The sequence below is a fragment of the Oncorhynchus masou genome, chromosome 5 (assembly GCF_036934945.1).
Source record: "Oncorhynchus masou masou isolate Uvic2021 chromosome 5, UVic_Omas_1.1, whole genome shotgun sequence".
Taxonomy (NCBI): Eukaryota; Metazoa; Chordata; class Actinopteri; order Salmoniformes; family Salmonidae; genus Oncorhynchus; species Oncorhynchus masou.
In genome coordinates this window covers 21,313,305-21,333,018 of record NC_088216.1, presented here as the reverse complement: position 1 = coordinate 21,333,018, position 19,714 = coordinate 21,313,305, and the positions used below count along the sequence as shown (strand labels likewise).

Sequence of the window (19,714 nt, the reverse complement as noted above, 5' to 3'; positions counted from 1 at the left end):
CCCCACCTCCACCTAACCCCAACCCCACCTGCACCTAACCCCACCTGCACCTAACCCCACCCCACCTCCACCTAACCCCACCAGCACATAACCCCACCTGCACCTAACCCCACCCCACCTAACCCCACCTCCACCCCCCACCTGCACCTAACCCCACCTGCACCTAACCCCACCTCCAACTAACCCCACCTCCAACATAACCTCCACCTAACCCCACCTAACCCCACCTCCACCTAACCCCACCTCCACCTAACCCCACCTGCACCTAACCCGACCTGCACCTAACCCCACCTAACCCCACCTCCACCTAACCCCACCTGCACCTAACCCCACCTGCACCTAACCCCACCTGCACCTAACCCCACCTCCACCTAACCCACCTGCACCTAACCCCACCACCTAACCCCACCTGCACCTAAACCCCACCTGCACATAACCCCACCTCCCTCCACCTAACCCCACCTCCACCTAACCCCACCTGCAACTAACCCCTGCACCTAACCCCACCTGCACCTAACCCCACCTGCACCTAACCCCACCTCCACCTAACCCCACCTGCACCTAACCCCACCTGCACCTAACCCCACCTGCACCTAACCCCACCTCCACCTAACCCCACCTGCACCTAACCCCACCTGCACCTAACACCACCTCCACCTAACCCCACCTCCACCTAACCCCACCTCCACCTAACCCCACCTGCACCTAACCCCACCTGCACCTAACACCACCTCCACCTAACCCACCTGCACCTAACCCCACCTGCACCTAACCCCACCTGCACCTAACCCCACCTCCACCTAACCCCACCTGCACCCACCTAACCCCACCTGCACTTCACCCCACCTGCACCTAACCCCACCTGCACCTATCCCCACCTGCACCTAAACCTTAACCCCCTCCACCTAACACAACCTCCACCTAACCCCACCTCCACCTAACCCCACCTCCACCTAACCCCACCTCCACCTAAACCTCCACCTGCACCTAACCCCACCAGCACATAACCCCACCTGCACCTAACCCCACCTCCACCTAACCCCACCTGCACCTAACCCCACCTCCACCTAACCCCACTTGCACTTAACCCCACGTCCACCCAACCCCACCTCCAACCAACTCCACCTGCACCTAACTCCACCTCCACCTAACCCCACCTCCACCTAACTCCACCTCCACCTAACTCAACCTCCACCGAACCCACCTGCACCTAACCCCACCTGCACCTAACCCCACCTGCACCTAACCCCCCCTTCACCTAACTCCACCTGCACCTAACCTCACCTGCACCTGCACCTAACCCCAACTCCACCTAACCCCACCTGCACCTAACCCCACCTGCACCTAACCCCACCTCCACCTAACCCCACCTGCACCTAACCCCACCTGCACCTAACCCCACCTCCACCTAACCCCGCCTGCACCTAAACCCACCTCCACCTAACACCTCCACCTAACTCCACCTGCTAACCCTAACCCCACCTCCAACTAACCCACCTCCAACTAACCCCACCTCCACATAACCCCACCTAACTCCACCTGCACCTAACCCCACCTAACCCCACCTGCACCTAACCCCACCTCCACCTAACCCCACCTGCACCTAACCCCACCTGCACCTACTCCACCCCACCTAACCCCACCTGCACCTCACCCCACCCCCACCTGCACCTAACCCCACCTCCACCTAACCCCACCTCCACCTAACCCCACTCCACCTAACCCCCCTGCACCTAACCCCACCTAACCCCACCTAACACCCCTAACCCCACCTGCACCTAAACCCCACCTGCACCTAACCCCACCTCCACCTAACCCCACCTGCACCTAACCCCACCTCCACCTATCCCCACCTGCACCTGCACCTAACCCCACCTGCACCTAACCCCACCTCCACTAACCCCACCTCCACCTACCTGCACTTAACCCCACCTCCACCTAACCCCACCTGCACCTAAACACCTAACCCCACCTCCACCTCCACCCCACCTGCACCTAACCCCACCTCCACCTAACCCCACCTCCACCTAACCCCACCTGCACCTAACCCCACCTGCACCTAACCCCACCTGCACCTAACCCCACCTGCAGCTAACCCCACCTCCACCTAACCCCACCTCCACCTAACCCCACCTGCACCTAACCCCACCTCCACCTAACCCCACCTCCACCTAACCCCACCTGCACCTAACCCCACCTCCACCTAACCCCACCTGCACCTAACCCCACCTGCACCTAACCCCACCTCCACCTAACCCACTTGCAACCAACCCCACCTGCACCTTACCCCACCTGCACTAACCCCACCTCCACCTAACCCCACCTGCTAACCCCACCTGCACCTAACCCCACCTGCACCCCACCTCCACCCCCACCTAACCCCACCCACCTAACCCCACCTAACCCCACCTGCACCTAACCCCACCTGCACCTAACCCCACCTCCACCTAACCCCACCTGCACCTAACCCCACCTCCAACCCCACCTCCACCTAACCCCACCTGCACCTAACTAACCCCACCTGCACCTAACACCACCTCCACCTACCCACCCCACCTCCACCTAACCCCACCTACACCAAACCCCACCTCCACCTAACCCCACCTGCACCTAACACCACCTCCACCTAACCCCACCTGCACCTGCACCTAACCCCACCTGCACCTAACCCCACCTGCACATAACCCCACCTCCACCTAACCCCCCCACCTGCACCTAACCCCACCTGCACCTAACCCCACCTCCACCTAACCCCACCTGCACCTAACCCCACCTCCACCTAACCCCACCTCCACCTAACCCCACCTCCACCCACCTCCACCTGCACCTAACCCCACCAGCACATAACCCCACCTGCACCTAACCCCACCTGCACCTAACCCCACCTGCACCTAACCCCACCTACACCTAACCCCACCTGCACCTAACCCCACCTGCACATAACCCACCTGCAACTAACCCCACCTGCACCTAACCCCACCTGCACCTGCACCTAACCCCACCTGCACCTCACCCCACCTCCACCTAACCCCACCTGCACCTAACCCCACCTGCACCTAACCCCACCTGCACCTAACCCCACCTCCACCTAACCCCACCTCCACCTAACACCACCTGCACCTAACACCACCTCCACCTAGCCCCACCTCCACCTAACCCCACCTACACCTAACCCCACTTGCACATAACCCCACCTGCACATAACCCCACCTCCACCTAACCCCACCTCCACCTAACCCCACCTGCACCTAACACCACCTGCACCTAACTCCACCTCCACCTAGCCCCAACTCCACCTAACCCCACCTACACCTAACCCCACTTGCACATAACCCCACCTGCACCGAACACCACCTCCACCTAACCCACCTGCAACTAACCCCACCTGCACCTAACCCCACCTGCACATAACCCCACCTCCACCTAACCCCACCTCCACCTAACCCCACCTGCACCTAACCCCACCTGCACCTCACCCCACATCCACCTAAACCCACCTGCACCTAACCCCACCTGCACCTAACACCACCTGCACCGAACACCACCTCCACCTAACCCACCGGCAACTAACCCCACCTGCACCTAACCCCACCTGCACATAACCCCACCTCCACCTAACCCCACCTCCACCTAACCCCACCTGCACCTGCACCTAACCCCACCTCCACCTAACCCCACCTGCACCTAACCCCACCTCCACCGAACACAACCTCCACCTAAACCCACCTCCACCTAACCCCACATGCACCTAACCCCACCTCCACCTAACCCCACCTCCACCTAACCCCACCTCCACCTGCACCTAACCCCACCTGCACCTAACCCCACCTCCACCTGACCCCACCTGCACCTATCCCCACCTCCACCTAACCCCACCTCCACCTTACCCCACCTGTACCTAACCCCACCTCCACCTAACCCCACCTGCACCTAACCTCCATCTCTCAATCTCCAATAAGGAGTTTCCTTCTGGATTGATCTTGCATTCTGTCTTCTCATCAATGGTTGAAAGATGTAGACGAGAAGGAGACCCCAAGCTATGTTGCCCAAACAACAATTCCTAACTCTCCTAAACTGTTCTTTTAGGCTGAGCCATAGCTCAACTGTTTTTTGAGGTGAATAGTTTTGTTTTATGGTGAAGCGGGTAGCCGGGTAGCTTATACCCCTTCATCACCTGTAAGCACCAGGACAATGCTAGAGATTTCAGACAGTCGTTTCAGACAGTCCAAAACCCATTCAAACTCTCAACTCCTGTTTAACACTAATAAATACTTCAGCCTGAAGGCAGTGAGTGAGTAGGAGTCATTTAGTGAGATCCTACAACTCATTTTCCAAATTTTCTCAGGCAGTGGGACTGACTGGCAGTCGCCCCTCCTCCTCCTCACCCCGTCCTCCCACCCCTCATGCCGTGTGTGTGTGTGTGTGTGTGTGTGTGTGTGTGTGTGTGTGTGTGTGTGTGTGTGTGTGTGTGTGTGTGTGTGTGTGTGTGTGTGTGTGTGTGTGTGTGAGTGTGTGAACGGTAATCTCCAGGAGATTACCTCACTCTAATAGACCCCCAGAGTACCGGAGACACTATTTGTCTCTCTCTCTCTCTCTAACACTTTCTCCCACTCTCCTTCTCACGTCTTCTCTCTCTCTCTCTCTCTCTCTCTCTCTCTCTCTCTCTCTCTCTCTCTCTCTCTCTCTCTCTCTCTCTCTCTATCTCGCTCTCTTGCTCTCTCTCTCTCTTGCTCTCTCTCTCTGTTACAGTGGTACTGGTGTAAACAAGCTGTAGCCCTGTTACAGTGGTACTCGTGTAAACTAGCTGTAATCCTGTTACAGTGGTACTGGTGTAAACTCGCTGTAACCCTGTTACAGTGGTACTGGTACAAACTAGCTGTAACCCTGTTACAGTGGTACTGGTACAAACTAGCTGTAACCCTGTTACAGTGGTACTGGTATAAACTAGCTGTAACCCTGTTACAGTGGTACTGGTGTAATCTAGCTGTAACCCTGTTACAGTGGTACTGGTGTAAACTAGCTGTAACCCTGTTACAGTGGTACTGGTGTAAACAAGCTGTAACCCTATTACAGTGGTACTGGTATAAACTAGCTGTAACCCTGTTACAGTGGTACTGGTGTAAACAAGCTGTAACCCTGTTACAGTGGTACTGGTATAAACTAGCTGTAACCCTGTTACAGTGGTACTGGTGTAATCTAGCTGTAACCCTGTTACAGTGGTACTGGTGTAAACTAGCTGAAACCCTGTTACAATGGTACTGGTGTAAACTAGCTGTAACCCTGTTACAGTGGTACTGGTGTAAACAAGCTGAAACCCTGTTACAGTGGTACTGGTGTAAACAAGCTGAAACCCTGTTACAGTGGTACTGGTATAAACTAGCTGAAACCCTGTTAGAATGGTACTGGTGTAAACTAGCTGAAACCTGTTACAGTGGTACTGGTGTAAACTAGCTGTAACCCTGTTACAGTGGTACTGGTGTAAACAAGCTGTAACCCTGTTACAGTGGTACTGGTATAAACTAGCTGTAACCCTGTTACAGTGGTACTGGTGTAATCTAGCTGTAACCCTGTTACAGTGGTACTGGTGTAAACTAGCTGAAACCCTGTTACAATGGTACTGGTGTAAACTAGCTGTAACCCTGTTACAGTGGTACTGGTGTAAACTAGCTGTAACCCTGTTACAGTGGTACTGGTGTAAACTAGCTGAAACCCTGTTACAGTTGTACTGGTGTAAACTAGCTGTAAACCTGTTACAGTGGTACTGGTGTAAACTAGCTGTAAACCTGTTACAGTGGTACTGGTGTAAACTAGCTGTAACTCTGTTACAGTGATACTGGTGTAAACTAGCTGTAACTCTGTTACAGTGGTACTGGTGTGATCTAGCTGTAAACCTGTTACAGTGGTACTGGTGTAAACTAGCTGTAAACCTGTTACAGTGGTACTGGTGTAAACTAGCTGTAAACCTGTTACAGTGGTACTGGTGTAATCTAGCTGTAAACCTGTTACAGTGGTACTGGTGTAAACTAGCTGTAACTCTGTTACAGTGGTACTGGTGTAAACTAGCTGTAAACCTGTTACAGTGACACTGTTCCATACTGAGTTACCACCAGGTGAAAACATTGGTGCTGTCACAGGCACATATGCAGTTTACACCATTGCAATAACAGACAACTGCAACATAATTATAACACATCTGAGCTCTGGAGCAGTGGAATGGGATTCTTCTCCTCTCACGGTGAGGTTCAGGAAACCACAGTGGCTGGTGGCGATTGACAGTCCAGATCAGCAGATGACACTGACAAGTCCCCAAATTCCCACATTTTCTTATTTTTCCACAATGGGAACGTTCTGTCTCTCTCTCTCTCTCTCTCTGTCATTCTGTCTTTTTTCCCCTCATTCTCTATGGTGTCTACCTTTCCACTGCCCCTGCCTCATGGCATGGTGTATTTTTATGTCTCGCATTAGGCCTGGGGAATAATACCTCTGAGTGAATGGGAGTCTCCAGGCTGCAGTCTCGGGGCCTTTTCAGACATTCAGTCACTACTTTTCTAAGAATAACCGACGTGCTCTCTTGCCAAAGTTTCTCTCTCTTTTTTCTCCTCCTTTCTTCTTCTTTACAGCCTCTAGTGATGCTGTCTTCTGTGGCGCGCTGATACCAAGGCTTTGTATTAGTAGCCGACGAAGCCGAGGTCCAAATGTGAAAAGCAGCACAGGCTGTGGGGACTAGGCTAACACTGAGGTGAAATACAACAGTCCGAGGCTTGAGGAACAAGGGGTAATGTTTGGAGATGTTCCAGCTCCTAGCCTCGACTACAACTCCTCTCCAACTCGTTATAGGCCAGAACCCCTGGTCACTTGAGACGAGGAGAACTATTAGGCGGCGGTTGGATCGAATAAAAACGATGAGTTTTTAGAGAATCGAATATGTTTCAGGCGGCGGCTGAGGTAGAAGTCTGGAGTTTTACACAAACATGTCTGACAAATCACCTCTCCTAAATGTCATTTGGGTTTAATTTGTCCTCGGAGGGGAAATTGTTCAGAAATTGCTGGTAGCTGTTGGATGATGATGTTATGAGAGCCAGAGTCAAAGAAGTCTGTCCTCTGTACTTGAGTAGACAACCATTCCCTGAGAGAGAGAGAGAGAGAGAGAGAGAGAGAGAGAGAGAGAGAGAGAGAGAGAGAGAGAGAGAGAGAGAGAGAGAGATGTAGGGATGAATAACTCTAACTGTACACTTTAGTAGAACAAGATGGGCTGGGTATAGAATCTATGGTACACTGCAGGCCATGCCAACATTCCTGAGCCACGGGCTGAACAGTGTAGGAGGCAGACAGTTGGATAAGGAAGAAGACTCGTACTGTACAGTACACAGACCCACCTAGTAGAACACTCTAGAGGTTCTAGAATGGCAGTAAAGCTCCTCCTTCCCTTTTCAGGGCAGGAACAGCCTTTGTCCCAAATTGCACCCTATTCCAAAAGGACCTAAAAATGGTCAAAGACTCCAGCCACCCTAGTCATAGACTATTCTTGCAGTATCTGTAATCTGATTCCAATATTTTTGCTGGATCTTAATTTGAGCCAGTTTTGCTACAGCAGGGTAATAATCCTGCAGCAACAGGAAATGTGAATTATTACGTGGATTATAATTCATGGAGATTTGATAGGGGTTGATACATTTTTCGGAATGGAAAACGAAGTCTGATGTTTCAAGGAAGAAACAACAAACTTCAGAAGCCTTTTTAAACCTCAAATACACTGCAAGTTGTATAGGTCCTGCATTGCAGGAAAGTTACCCTGCAACAGGGTGATCCTACATATGTACATGTAACTCATATATGTAATCAGTTACTCCTCAACCCTGGTGACATGGTCCCAGATCTGATTGTGCTGCCTTGCCAACTTGCATTGAGTTGGCAAGACAGCGATAACAGATCTGGGACCAGGCTAGCATGTGTCATTGAACATTCTTTATATGTATTATGCTATACAGGCCATAGGCCACACTCTCCTGGGAGCATTCACCAGTGCCACAATGAGCAAACGAGTTGTCCATCAGTGTTTCATAGGCGTTGTCCCAAATGGCACCCGGTTCCCTATGTAGTGCACTACTTTTAACGAGAGCCCTACGGTCCCAGGTTGAAAGTAGTGGACTATATAGGGAATAGGATGCGTTTGGGAGGCAGGCACTGAGTTGGAAAACCCAGCCCAGGAACAAAGTGGCTGAAGCGTTCCAGGTGGCAAACTCTCTTGTTGCAGTATCCCTCTGGAACTAATAAGGCAGGTACATTTTCACCCTCTAAATCCCTAACATTGGCCGGAATGACTGATTTACTACAAAGAATTTGACTGAAATTCAGATAATTATACTTTTGACACTTGAACAGCTGTTGAGCTTGTTGAGCTGTTAAGGTTCCCACATTATTCACAGGTCTAAGGAGAAAGCAGTGCTAAAAGAAGGGAGTAAAGGACTTATGTCTGGTCCTTTTCTGACATTGTGGAAATTACAGTCGAGCATGTTTTATTGGTTTGACAATTAGCATGTTATGATGCCAACCATGTTGAAAGAAGTTAAATGGGTCTGTCTATATCATTGAGAAGTGACCTGAGGTGTTACAGTTCTTAGGGGGAGTACTTGGTTATCTGGGGTTTCCTAAAACAATATTACTTTGTTATTAACCACATTGGTGTTAGTTAATACCATATAGTATACACTACCGTTCAAACGTTTGGGGTCACTTAGAAATGACCTTATTTTTGAAAGAAAAGCACTTTTTTTGTCCATTAAAATAACATCAAATTGATCAGTGTAGACATTGTTAATGTTGCAAATTACTATTGTAGCAGGAAACAGCTGATATTTTATGGAATATCTATATAGGCGTACAGAGGCAAATTATCAGCCACCATCACTCCTGTGTTCCAATGGAACATTGTGTTAGCTAATCCAAGTTTATCATTTTAAAAGGCTAATTGATCATTAGAAAACCCTTTTGCAATTATGTTAGCACAGCTGAAAACTGTTGTACTGATTAAAGAAGCAATAAAACTGGCCTTCTTTAGACGAGTTGAGTATCTGGAGCATCAGCATTTGTGGGTTCGATTACAGGCTCAAAATGGCCAGAAACAGATAATTTTCTTCTGAAACTCATCAGTCTATTCTTGTTCTGAGAAATGAAGGCTATTCCATGTGAGAAAATGCCAATAAACGGAAGATCTGGTACAACGCTGTGTACTTCTACATTCACAGAACAGCACAAACTGGCTCTAACCAGAATAGAAAGAGGAGTGGGAGGCCCCGGTGCACAACTGAGCAAGAAGACAAGTACATTAGAGTGTCTAGTTTGAGAAACAGATGCCTCACAGGTCCTCAGCTGGCAGCTTCATTAAATAGTACCTGCAAAACACCAGTCTCAATATCAACAGTGAAGAGGCGACTCCAGGATGATGGCCTTTGCAAAGAAGGAGTTGCAAAGAAAAAGCCATATCCCCGACTGGCCAATAAAAAGAAAAGATTAAGATGGTCAAAAGAACACAGACACTGGATAGATGAACTCTGCCTAGAGGGCCAGCATTCCGGAGTCGCCTTTTCACTGTTGAAGTTGAGACTGGTGTTTTGTGAGTGCGATTTAATCAATTAGCCTTTTAAAATGTTCAACTTGGATTAGCTAACACAACTTGCCATTGGAACACAGGAGTTATGGTTGCTGATAATGGGACTCTGTAATCCTATATAGATATTCCATAAAATATCAGCCATTTCCAGCTACAATAGTCATTTACAACATTAACAATGTCTACACTGTATTTCTGATTCATTTGATGTTATTTTAATGGACAAAAAATGTGATTTTCTTTCAAAAACAAGGACATTTCTAAGTGACCCCAAACATTTGAATGGTAGTGTTGGTCACCTACACACACACAACTATAAAGAACCCAACACAGACAGTGAACGTGAAGCAAGATGGATTGTGTGTGAGAGACAGAGAGAAAGAGACCTTTTGTATCGAAGGCAGCGACAGCCTCTAGAATGTTATATGTGAAAACCATTCTGTGCCGTGCATTCACATGGAATACATATTACTTGCATATATATATATATATATATATATATATATATATGTCAAATGAAAAACAGCAGATCAAGGTTGGTCCAATGGGGCCATGAAACAACCACTAATGTGCAGTATGAAAATACCACTATCCTGCAGTATAAACAACCACTAACCTGAAGTATGAACATGCCACTATCCTGCAGTATAAACAACCACTAACCTGAAGTATGAAAATACCACTAACCGGCAGCCACTGAAGTATGAACCTGCAGTATAAACAACCACTAACCTGAAAGTATGAACATGCCACTAACCTCCAGTATAAACCTGAAGTATGAACAACCACTAACCTGAAGTATGTTTGAAAACACCACTAACCTGCAGTATAAACAACCACTAACCTGAAATGTTTGAAAATACCACTAACCTGAAGTTTGAAAACACCACTAACCTGCAGTATAAACAACCACTTACCTGAAGTGTGAAAATACCACTAACCTCCAGTATGAAACAACCACTAACCTGAAGTGTGAAAATACCACTAACCTGCAGTATAAACAACCATTAACCTGAAGTGTGAAAATACCACTAACCTGCAGTATAAACAACCACTAACCTGAAGTGTGAAAATACCACTAACCGGCAGTATAAACAACCACTAACCTCCAGTATGAAACAACGTCCAGTGGTGTAAAGTACCTAGTAAAAAATAATTTTAAGTGCTACTTAAGTCAGTTTTTTGGATATTTGTACTTTACCATTTATATTTTTGTCAACTTTTACTTTTACTCCACTACATTCCTAAAGAAAATAATGTACTTTTTGCTCCATACATTTTCCCTGACACCCAAAAGTACTCACTACATTTCGCAGGCTTAGCAGGACAGGAAAATGGTCCAACTCACACAATTATCAAGAGAACATCCCTGGTCATCTCTACTGCCTCTGATCTGGCAGACTCCCTAAACACACATGCTTCATTTGAAAATAATGTCTGAGTGTTGTAGTGTGCCCCTGGCTATCCATAAATAAAAAAGAAAAAGAAAATTGTGCCATCTGGTTTGCTTAATATAAGGAATGTGAAATGATTTAGAATTTTACTTTTGAAACTTAAGTATATTTAAAACCAAATACTTTTAGACTTTTACTCAGGTAGAATTTAACTGGGTAACTTTCACTTTTACTTGAGAAATGTTCTATTAAGGTATCTTTACTTTTACTCAAGTATGACAAGTGGGTACTTATTCCACCACTGACAACCACTAACCTCCAGGATGAAACAACCACTAACCTGAAGTATGACAGCGACAGCCTCTAGAATGTTATATGTGAAAACCATTCTGTGCCGTGCATTCACATGGAATACATATTACTTGCATATATATATATATATGTCAAATGAAAAACTATCCTGCAGATCAAGAAGTTGAAAATCCAATGGGGCCATGAAGTATGAAAAAACTAACCCATAATGTATGCAGTATGAAAATACCACTATCCTGCAGTATAAACAACCACTAGCCTGAAGTATGAAAATACCACTAACCTGCAGTATAAACAACCACTAGCCTGAAGTATGAAAATACCACTAACCTGCAGTATAAACAACCACTAGCCTGAAGTATGATAATACCACTAACCTCCAGTATAAATGACCACTAACCTGAAGTATGATAATACCACTAACCTGCAGTATAAACAACCACTAGCCTGAAGTATGATAATACACTAACTGCAGTATAACACTCCATGTATAACCTGCAGTATAAACAACCACTAAAATGATAATACCACTAACCTGCAGTATAAACAACCACTAGCCTGAAGTATGAAAATACCACTAACCTGCAGTATAAACAACCACTAACCTGAAGTATGATAATACCACTAACCTGCAGTATGAAACAACCACTAGCCTGAAGTATGAAAATACCACTAACCTGCAGTATGAACAACCACTAACCTGAAGTATGATAATACCACTAACCGGCAGTATGAAACAACTACTAACCTCCAGTATAAATGACCACTAACCTGAAGTATGATAATACCACTAACCTGCAGTATAAACAACCACTAACCTGAAGTATGAAAATACCACTAACCTGTAGTATAAACAACCACTAACCTGTGAAACCTCAGTCGGAAGCATGGAAAGCGTCGTGGGTTGAAAATTCCCGCTGGGACAACCAGTATGTAAAATTAGTGGCCACTAACCGACTTGTAAGTATAAACAACCACTAACCTGAAGTATGACAATACCACTAACCTGTAGTATAAACAACCACTAACCTGAAATGTGGAAATACCACTAACCTGCAGTATGAAACAACCACTAACCTCCAGTATAAACAATCACTAACCTCCAGTATAAATGACCACTAACCTGAAGTATGATAATACCACTAACCTGCAGTATAAACAACCACTAGCCTGAAGTATGATAATACCACTAACCTGCAGTATAAACAACCACTAACCTGCAGTATGAAACAACCTCTAACCTGCAGTATGAAACAACCACTAACCTCCAGTATGAAACAACCACTAACCTCCAGTATGAAACAACCTCTAACCTGAAATAAGAAACAACCACTAACCTGCAGTATGAAACAACCTCTAGCCTCCAGTATGAAACAACCACTAACCTCCAGTATGAAACAACCACTAATCTCCAGTATGAAACAACCACTAATCTCCAGTATGAAACAACCACTAACCTCCAGTATGAAACAAACACTAATCTCCAGTATGAAACAACTTCTAACCTGAAATAATAAACAACCACTAACCTACAGTATGAAACAACCACTAACCTGCAGTATGAAACAACCACTAACCTGAAATAAGAAACAACCGCTAACCTACAGTATGAAACAACCACTAACCTGCAGTATGAAACAACCTCTAACCTGAAATAAGAAACAACCACTAACCTGAAGTATGAAACAGCCACTAACCTCCAGTATGAAACAACCACTAACCTGCAGTATGAAACAGCCACTAACCTCCAGTATGAAACAGCCACTAACCTCCAGTATGAAACAGCCACTAACCTCCAGTATGAAACAACCACTAACCTGAAGTATGAAACAGCCACTAACCTCCAGTATGAAACAACCACTAACCTGCAGTATGAAACAACCACTAACCTGCAGTAGGGGAAGAGGTTAATGTAGCTGAATATTTTCTTAAGTAGATTCCAGGGAATAGAGGCTTGGTTTCTTTGCTATTCTGTTGTGTGATGCAGTAGGACCAATATATACATTATATAAATATTTGTATTTAACCTTTATTCATGGTTTATTGGAAATTAATTAGTTGATTGATTTGTTGACAAATAACTATTAATAGGTTTGTTCGTGATTGTTCATGTTTTATATTATCAAGAATTGAGCTGAAACATTAATGTTTGACAACTTGTGAAACAATCCCAACACTGTAAGTAGCCCAATAAGGCACAAAGCCAAGTCAATTAATGTGGCTCATATTTGTGAAATACCTCAACATGGTCAGGTGTCAATCAATACATGCCACTTTCAGTCCTCCTCAGCCTGTTACTATCTCCCACCAAAGGCTCCGCCTGCACTCTGCAACGATATTGCCTTTCTCGCAAGTGAAAGTATTTAAATGTTGAGGGCAGGAGCCGCTGTATTCTGAAGTAAACGGGACCACAAGAAACACGCGTGTGGGAGGTTGACATTGGAGCCCCGCTATACCGACCATCTAACAGCGTTTCTTTGAGAGGCAAACATCACCAGTGGCTACAAATACATAGAACTATACATTTTTACTACCATTTTTTATTCATATCTATTCAAGATTCAACTTTTTTTAAATTATTGAATGGACATGCATCTCCTCACTGTCGCGCGTAAAATATGCATTCAAATAGGCTAATCTCCATGCGCGTAATAATTCCATCACACCAGTGCATACGGATGTATTGCAATTCCACGAAAGCAACCGGGATATACATTATCTCTACTAAGCAACATCAAAGAAGACCTTGAATTCTGCAGAGGAGGGATGATTGACACGAGAGGGAATTGACGGACTGGTGGAATAACGGTGGTCGCTTGATCACAGTGCGATCTCTATCCCTGGGACTTGTAATTCTGGATGGCCCCCTGAACGTCTTTAAATCGTCCCGGAACGTTTTATTGTGAATACTGTCAATGAGTGAATGTGAATCCTACCTGGAACATTGGACCGAACCTTCACTTGTTTCTGGATCTCCATCGTCGGACTATCATTTTATAAGCTGTAACAGAAGGGAGATCAAATCCAAGCTGAAATTGCCGCTGGGAAGGACTGTTATTTCCCAGAGAACTCATGTGGAATTGGTATAGTGGAATTCATGAAGAAATATTTGACTTATTTCAATATGAGGCTTAGAACATCAAGATTAGGCTACCTGTGAGTTATTATAATACTGAACTGTTCATATTTAAGGAATTGGCTATATAGGCCTATACAGTTACTTGACATATTTGGAAATGTATATGAAACATAAATATTATTATTTTTTCTTTGTTATGTTTCAGGTTACTTCAGTTCTTAGCGCTGTGTTTTTACACACAGGTACGATCTTGCATGCATTTTTATGGCGTTTGCAGAGCAATGGGCATACAATAACATTTCATAGCCCCTTTAAAAGATTTCAGTCCATCAATGCAACTAATTATACCCATTTACAAGCGTTTTTATTCTTATTGATATTAATCCAATTCGTTTGCATATCTGCAGTAAATGTGTAATAACCATGAAAACATTTTATTACGAGGCCTAAGCAGTTGGCAACAAGTCAAACATCTTGAAAAGACGTAAACGCGAGCCTAAAAGGTAACTGTTAAAACATATGGGGATGGCGTATGGCTGAATTGAAAAATAATCGTTAAGGGATATAGCTAAGGGAGATGGGGGTGAAAGATCATTCGTGGTAAAACAACCTATCATAGGCATGTCATCTCGAGTGAGGACAGCGGACTCGCTGCGTGCATCTCCCCAAACATTCACCGTGCAAGGGCACTTTTTCTCTTCTAAAAGCCATGTGCCCGCAATTCTCTTTGAAATGCCTATAGCCTAACTCCATATGAATAGCATATGATTGGTGTTCATTGAAATATATAAATATGTTTTAGTTGGAAAATCTGCTTCTCATTAATTTAGACTGAACATCAATTAGCATGAATTATCAGTTCGGCTATGCTCTCATTGGTGTTTTTATTTTTATACTTCAATGTTTTTATTCATGCATTTCTATTGTGTGTTTTTCTTGTTTGATAGAACACAGTACAGTCCCACTCCCCACCTCCTAATTTCAAGCACCATGTGAACGAGCAGTGCCGGTTGTCTGACCGGATGAGCCGCCGGTTGATTCGGACCTACCAGCTCTACAGCCGGACCAGCGGCAAACATGTCCAGGTTCTGGGCAATAAGAAAGTGAATGCCATGGGCGACGACGGAGCTGTGCACGGTAAGAAACAAATCAGTAACGCCTAGCACGAAATGGGTGCCTTCAATTAGGCCTAGGCATCTTCGAAATAATTATAGGATTTAACAGGCCTATTCCAGATTTTGAAATGACGTAAATCTATTTATGGACACGTCAATTTACAGGTCATGTAGGCCTATTGGAGAAGAAAATATTATGAAAATGTTACCATTTAAAAGCAAACAGTTCTATTTAGCATGAAGAAGTTTAGGTTTTGAGTAGGCGGCGGGAAAGAGAAAATGCATTCGAAATGGATTATATAGTATTGTTCTGGACTGGGATTCTGGGGAGAAACCCACTAAGAATATCTGGTAAACACATCAGAACTCGTCTTACTTTCTACCTTCTTAACATTTACTGAGTAGCTTAGCCTCTCAGAAGCGGTTGAAAGAAAGAAATATGACTTGCAATTTTCATAACCTTGAGATGCCCTATTTTTTACCCAAAGTTATTTGAGGCGAATATGTTTTTATTTAATTCTGTCCCCCATTGGTCTTTGATGGACACATGTCAATGAATATTCAAATAGCGAAATATTTAAATGTTATAAATATACAGTAGCTCTCTCAAGTCCATCCTTAAAACAAAACATAAATTCATTCATATCTGCTTAAGTTAAACATACCAAAAAAAAGTACGACATTTTTACATGCGATTTAGTGTTTTAACATATCAGTGACTGATTGACATTTTCCACGAGAATTACAAAAATTTGATAAATGTCATTGATAAAACAGAATTGTTTTAACTCACTTATCCAGAGTGGTACTGAATGTCCCTTAGACACAATGCATTGTCTTTGGAAGGGTTTGGGTAAACTGCATTTCTGCCAAGTGGAATAATTAGCACAACATTTCTCAGGGCAACTTCGTCGCACTGTTTCATCCACATGAAGTTTTAACACGTTGTATTTCTCAACAGTGGTGGTTTAGACGTATTCATAGATCTCCTGTGCACTATTTGAAAAGAAAGTGCTAGTTTAAAAGGTTATTTGGCTGTCCCCATAGGAGAACCCTTTGAAGAACCCTTTTTGGTTGCAGATTGAATCCTTTCGGGTTCCATGTAGAACCCTTTCTACAGAGGTTTCTAGATGGAACCGAAAATGGTTCTATCTGGGACCAAAAGGGGTTATCCTATTGGGGACAGATAAAGAACCCTTTTAGATTTTTTTCCGTAGAGTTTAGCCTATGGACAAAGTGTACAATATAGACAGCTGTTTTGATTAAATCTATGCAAGGTTGGGAATTGTTTCTCCCCACATGGAAAAAATTGTCTGAAATTTTAAAGGGAGCAAATTCCTGTCACCAAAGTATTTTTTTGGTCTGTCTAGCCATCTTTCCACCACAACAATCTATTTCTCCCTATGCCTGCTGCCTGCTTTTTGGATTGTAATTTAATGAGGAATGGTCATTGCTTTACAACTCAATGTATGACTCGGTTTATAAAGAGCGGTGAAGTCAGCATCTTCATTTTATCCCATCTTTTCTCTCTCTGTTCTCCCTCAAACACACACACACACACACACACACACACACACACACACACACACACACACACACACCTCGCCTTGACTCGAGCGTGCATGTCCTAAGTGGGTGTCACTCTTGTAGCAGGCCCAAATCTGACCACTGCTCGGTGCTTTTGTGGCTGTGTCGCTGACCACTATGTTCTCTCACTCCCTCGTTCCTTCTTCCTCCCCATCATCTAAGTGGAGCGTAGCGCGGCATTTTATAGCCGTTCAATGACAATGGCTCAGTGCAAAGGCAAAGCCACTTGCTGCTATTCTAAAAGACTTGAGTGTTTTTAGCCAATGTTTCGAATTTAATTTATGTTTGAATGTTTTGCCATATACAATACTTGTCTCCCTGCTGCATGCAAGGTTGATGCCATGATAACGAGTAGTACAACTCTGCTAAAGTCATCATAATATAATACATAACTGAAGGTTATTAGATCGAGGTTAAATGTAGTCCTCCGAAACCAGTCATGACAATAACTTAACACCCTTTCTGATGTCATCACGTCAATACTACTGGGCCGGCAGAGTCTCACCGTCTTCAAGTTCAACTCAGTCTCAAATGATACCGCTATTGGATTATTTTTCACAAGGGTTTTATCTCAAAGTTACGAATGCATGCATATCGTGTTCACAAAATAGAATAACCTCATACGCTTGAGAATGATTGTGCATTGTATCTGAGCTGAATGAAGATATAACGTGTTTTGTGTTTTTCTAGCCAAACTTGTGGTGGAGACGGACACGTTTGGTAGTCGTATTCGGATCAAAGGGGCAAAGACTGGCTACTACATCTGCATGAACAAGACGGGGAAATTGATTGGCAAGGTAAACATTAGATTTATTTATTAATCCTTTATTTAGGGAAGTCACGTTGAAATGTACATCTCTTTTCATGTGAGCCCTGGAGGTCGGTTGAGTTCAATAAGTTCTGTCATCATTTTGACTGTGACCATGAGTACAAAGTTTCAGAGAAAAGTTATGTCTGTCCTGTGTAAGGCTTTTCACTTGAGTTATGACCAGAAAAGCCCTTGTAGGGAGTTGGACATGATTTGGGAAGAAACATGAAGGATTGATAGGACATTTACCTGTCAAAACAATATTTTAACATCCTCAGAGACTGACCCCTTAACTCATTCTGTCATTCCGTCTCTCTAACAGAGGAAGGGTCGCGGTAAAGACTGCATCTTCACAGAGATCGTTCTGGAGAACAACTACACTGCTCTCCAGAACGCTAAATATGAGGGCTGGTACATGGCCTTCACGCGTAAAGGAAGGCCCCGCAAGGCCTCCAGGACCAAGCAACACCAGAGGGAGGCCCACTTCATGAAACGCCAGCCCAAGGGCCACCTCCTGGGTGACACTCAGCCCTTTGATGTCCTCCCCCTCCCCGTGGTCCCCTTCCACCCTCGGAGGACTAAACATACCCATCACCACAGCTCAGGGGCTCACTGAGGAAAGAACAGACGAAGAAGAAGAGGAGGCATAGGGAGGGAGGGGAACACACCAAACTAAAATACCACTACCATACCTCTGCTCCTTGCAAGGACTCCTTTTGTTGTGTTTTGTACCGGATTGTGTCTAAAACAATGAGTAGACTATCTAATCTGCTACGTCAGACTGAGGTTTATTCGTAGGAAAGAGTTTTTATAACCAGAGGACGATTTTAGTGCTCAAGCACTCGATGAGATTTGAATGAATGAAAGGACATCTTGGGCTTAGTGATAACCCTACACAGCTATAAAGAGAGGATGTTATGAGAGAGAAATAATGAATACACATTACATGGCAGCTATCTTTGGATCATCATGTGGTTGCATCAACTAAATAACAGTGAATACACGTAAAACACATTATTTAGCATTTAGGAGGCCATTTGCGTTCATTTTCGTTAGTCTGTTTTCTACATATATGAATATATTTTTAATTGGAAGATTTGTAAAAATACTTTTAAATGATGGAAATATTTATTGTAGAGTGTATATTAAAATCACAAAAGAATTTTGAGTCAATGCGCCGTTTGTAACTATTTTTCTAGCTGGGTCACTTTGGGGTCCCAAAGGTTCTAACGTTGCCTAAAAAACTGGGGACCCAGATAACTAAGGGGCGATATCTGTGACAGGCTACTGCAATTCAATGTGCTCAGCAAGTGAGACTTGGGCCTGAATAGCTGGGGCTATGCATTAAAAGCAGATGAGGTCAGCCCACAATTTTGTTTCGAGACAAAGGTTACCACCATGTAGTTGCATTTCTCACGATCACACACCGTAACCCTGTGATCAAATGGGCCCTTTGTGGCCCTCATATAAAAGGACATGTTATACAATAGTGGGTTCGAATAATAACACGAGGAGGGGTCAGTTATCAAAAAGAAGCTAGTCTCACAGGGAGGGAGGGAGGGAGGGAGGGAGGGAGGGAGGGAGGGAGGGAGGGAGGGAGGGAGGGAGGGAGGGAGGGAGGGAAAACGAAAGAGCACCGGGGCTCAGTGTGGCAAAATGTGGCACCGGCTGAAAGAGGGAATGGCTGGGAAGAGGCATTCGGGAATGAAAGGACGAGGCAGAAAGAAACCCTCCTCTCTCTCCCAGGAGCAATTGAGCATGACTGGCAGAGGCCAAATGACAGGGGGAAGAAGACCCGGTCGGCCTGGC

General features: G+C 45.0%; 1 protein-coding gene across 1 annotated transcript; it reads left to right on the top strand.

Moving 5' to 3' along the window:
* Positions 1-14,413: 14,413 nt before the first annotated feature.
* On the top strand, positions 14,414-18,521 carry LOC135526390 (fibroblast growth factor 8b-like). The gene is made up of 5 exons (XM_064954738.1): positions 14,414-14,472; positions 14,601-14,637; positions 15,343-15,532; positions 17,788-17,894; positions 18,228-18,521. Exons 1-5 carry the CDS (start codon positions 14,414-14,416, stop codon positions 18,519-18,521), a joined length of 687 nt encoding a protein of 228 aa, XP_064810810.1.
* The last annotated feature ends 1,193 nt before the right edge of the window (positions 18,522-19,714 follow it).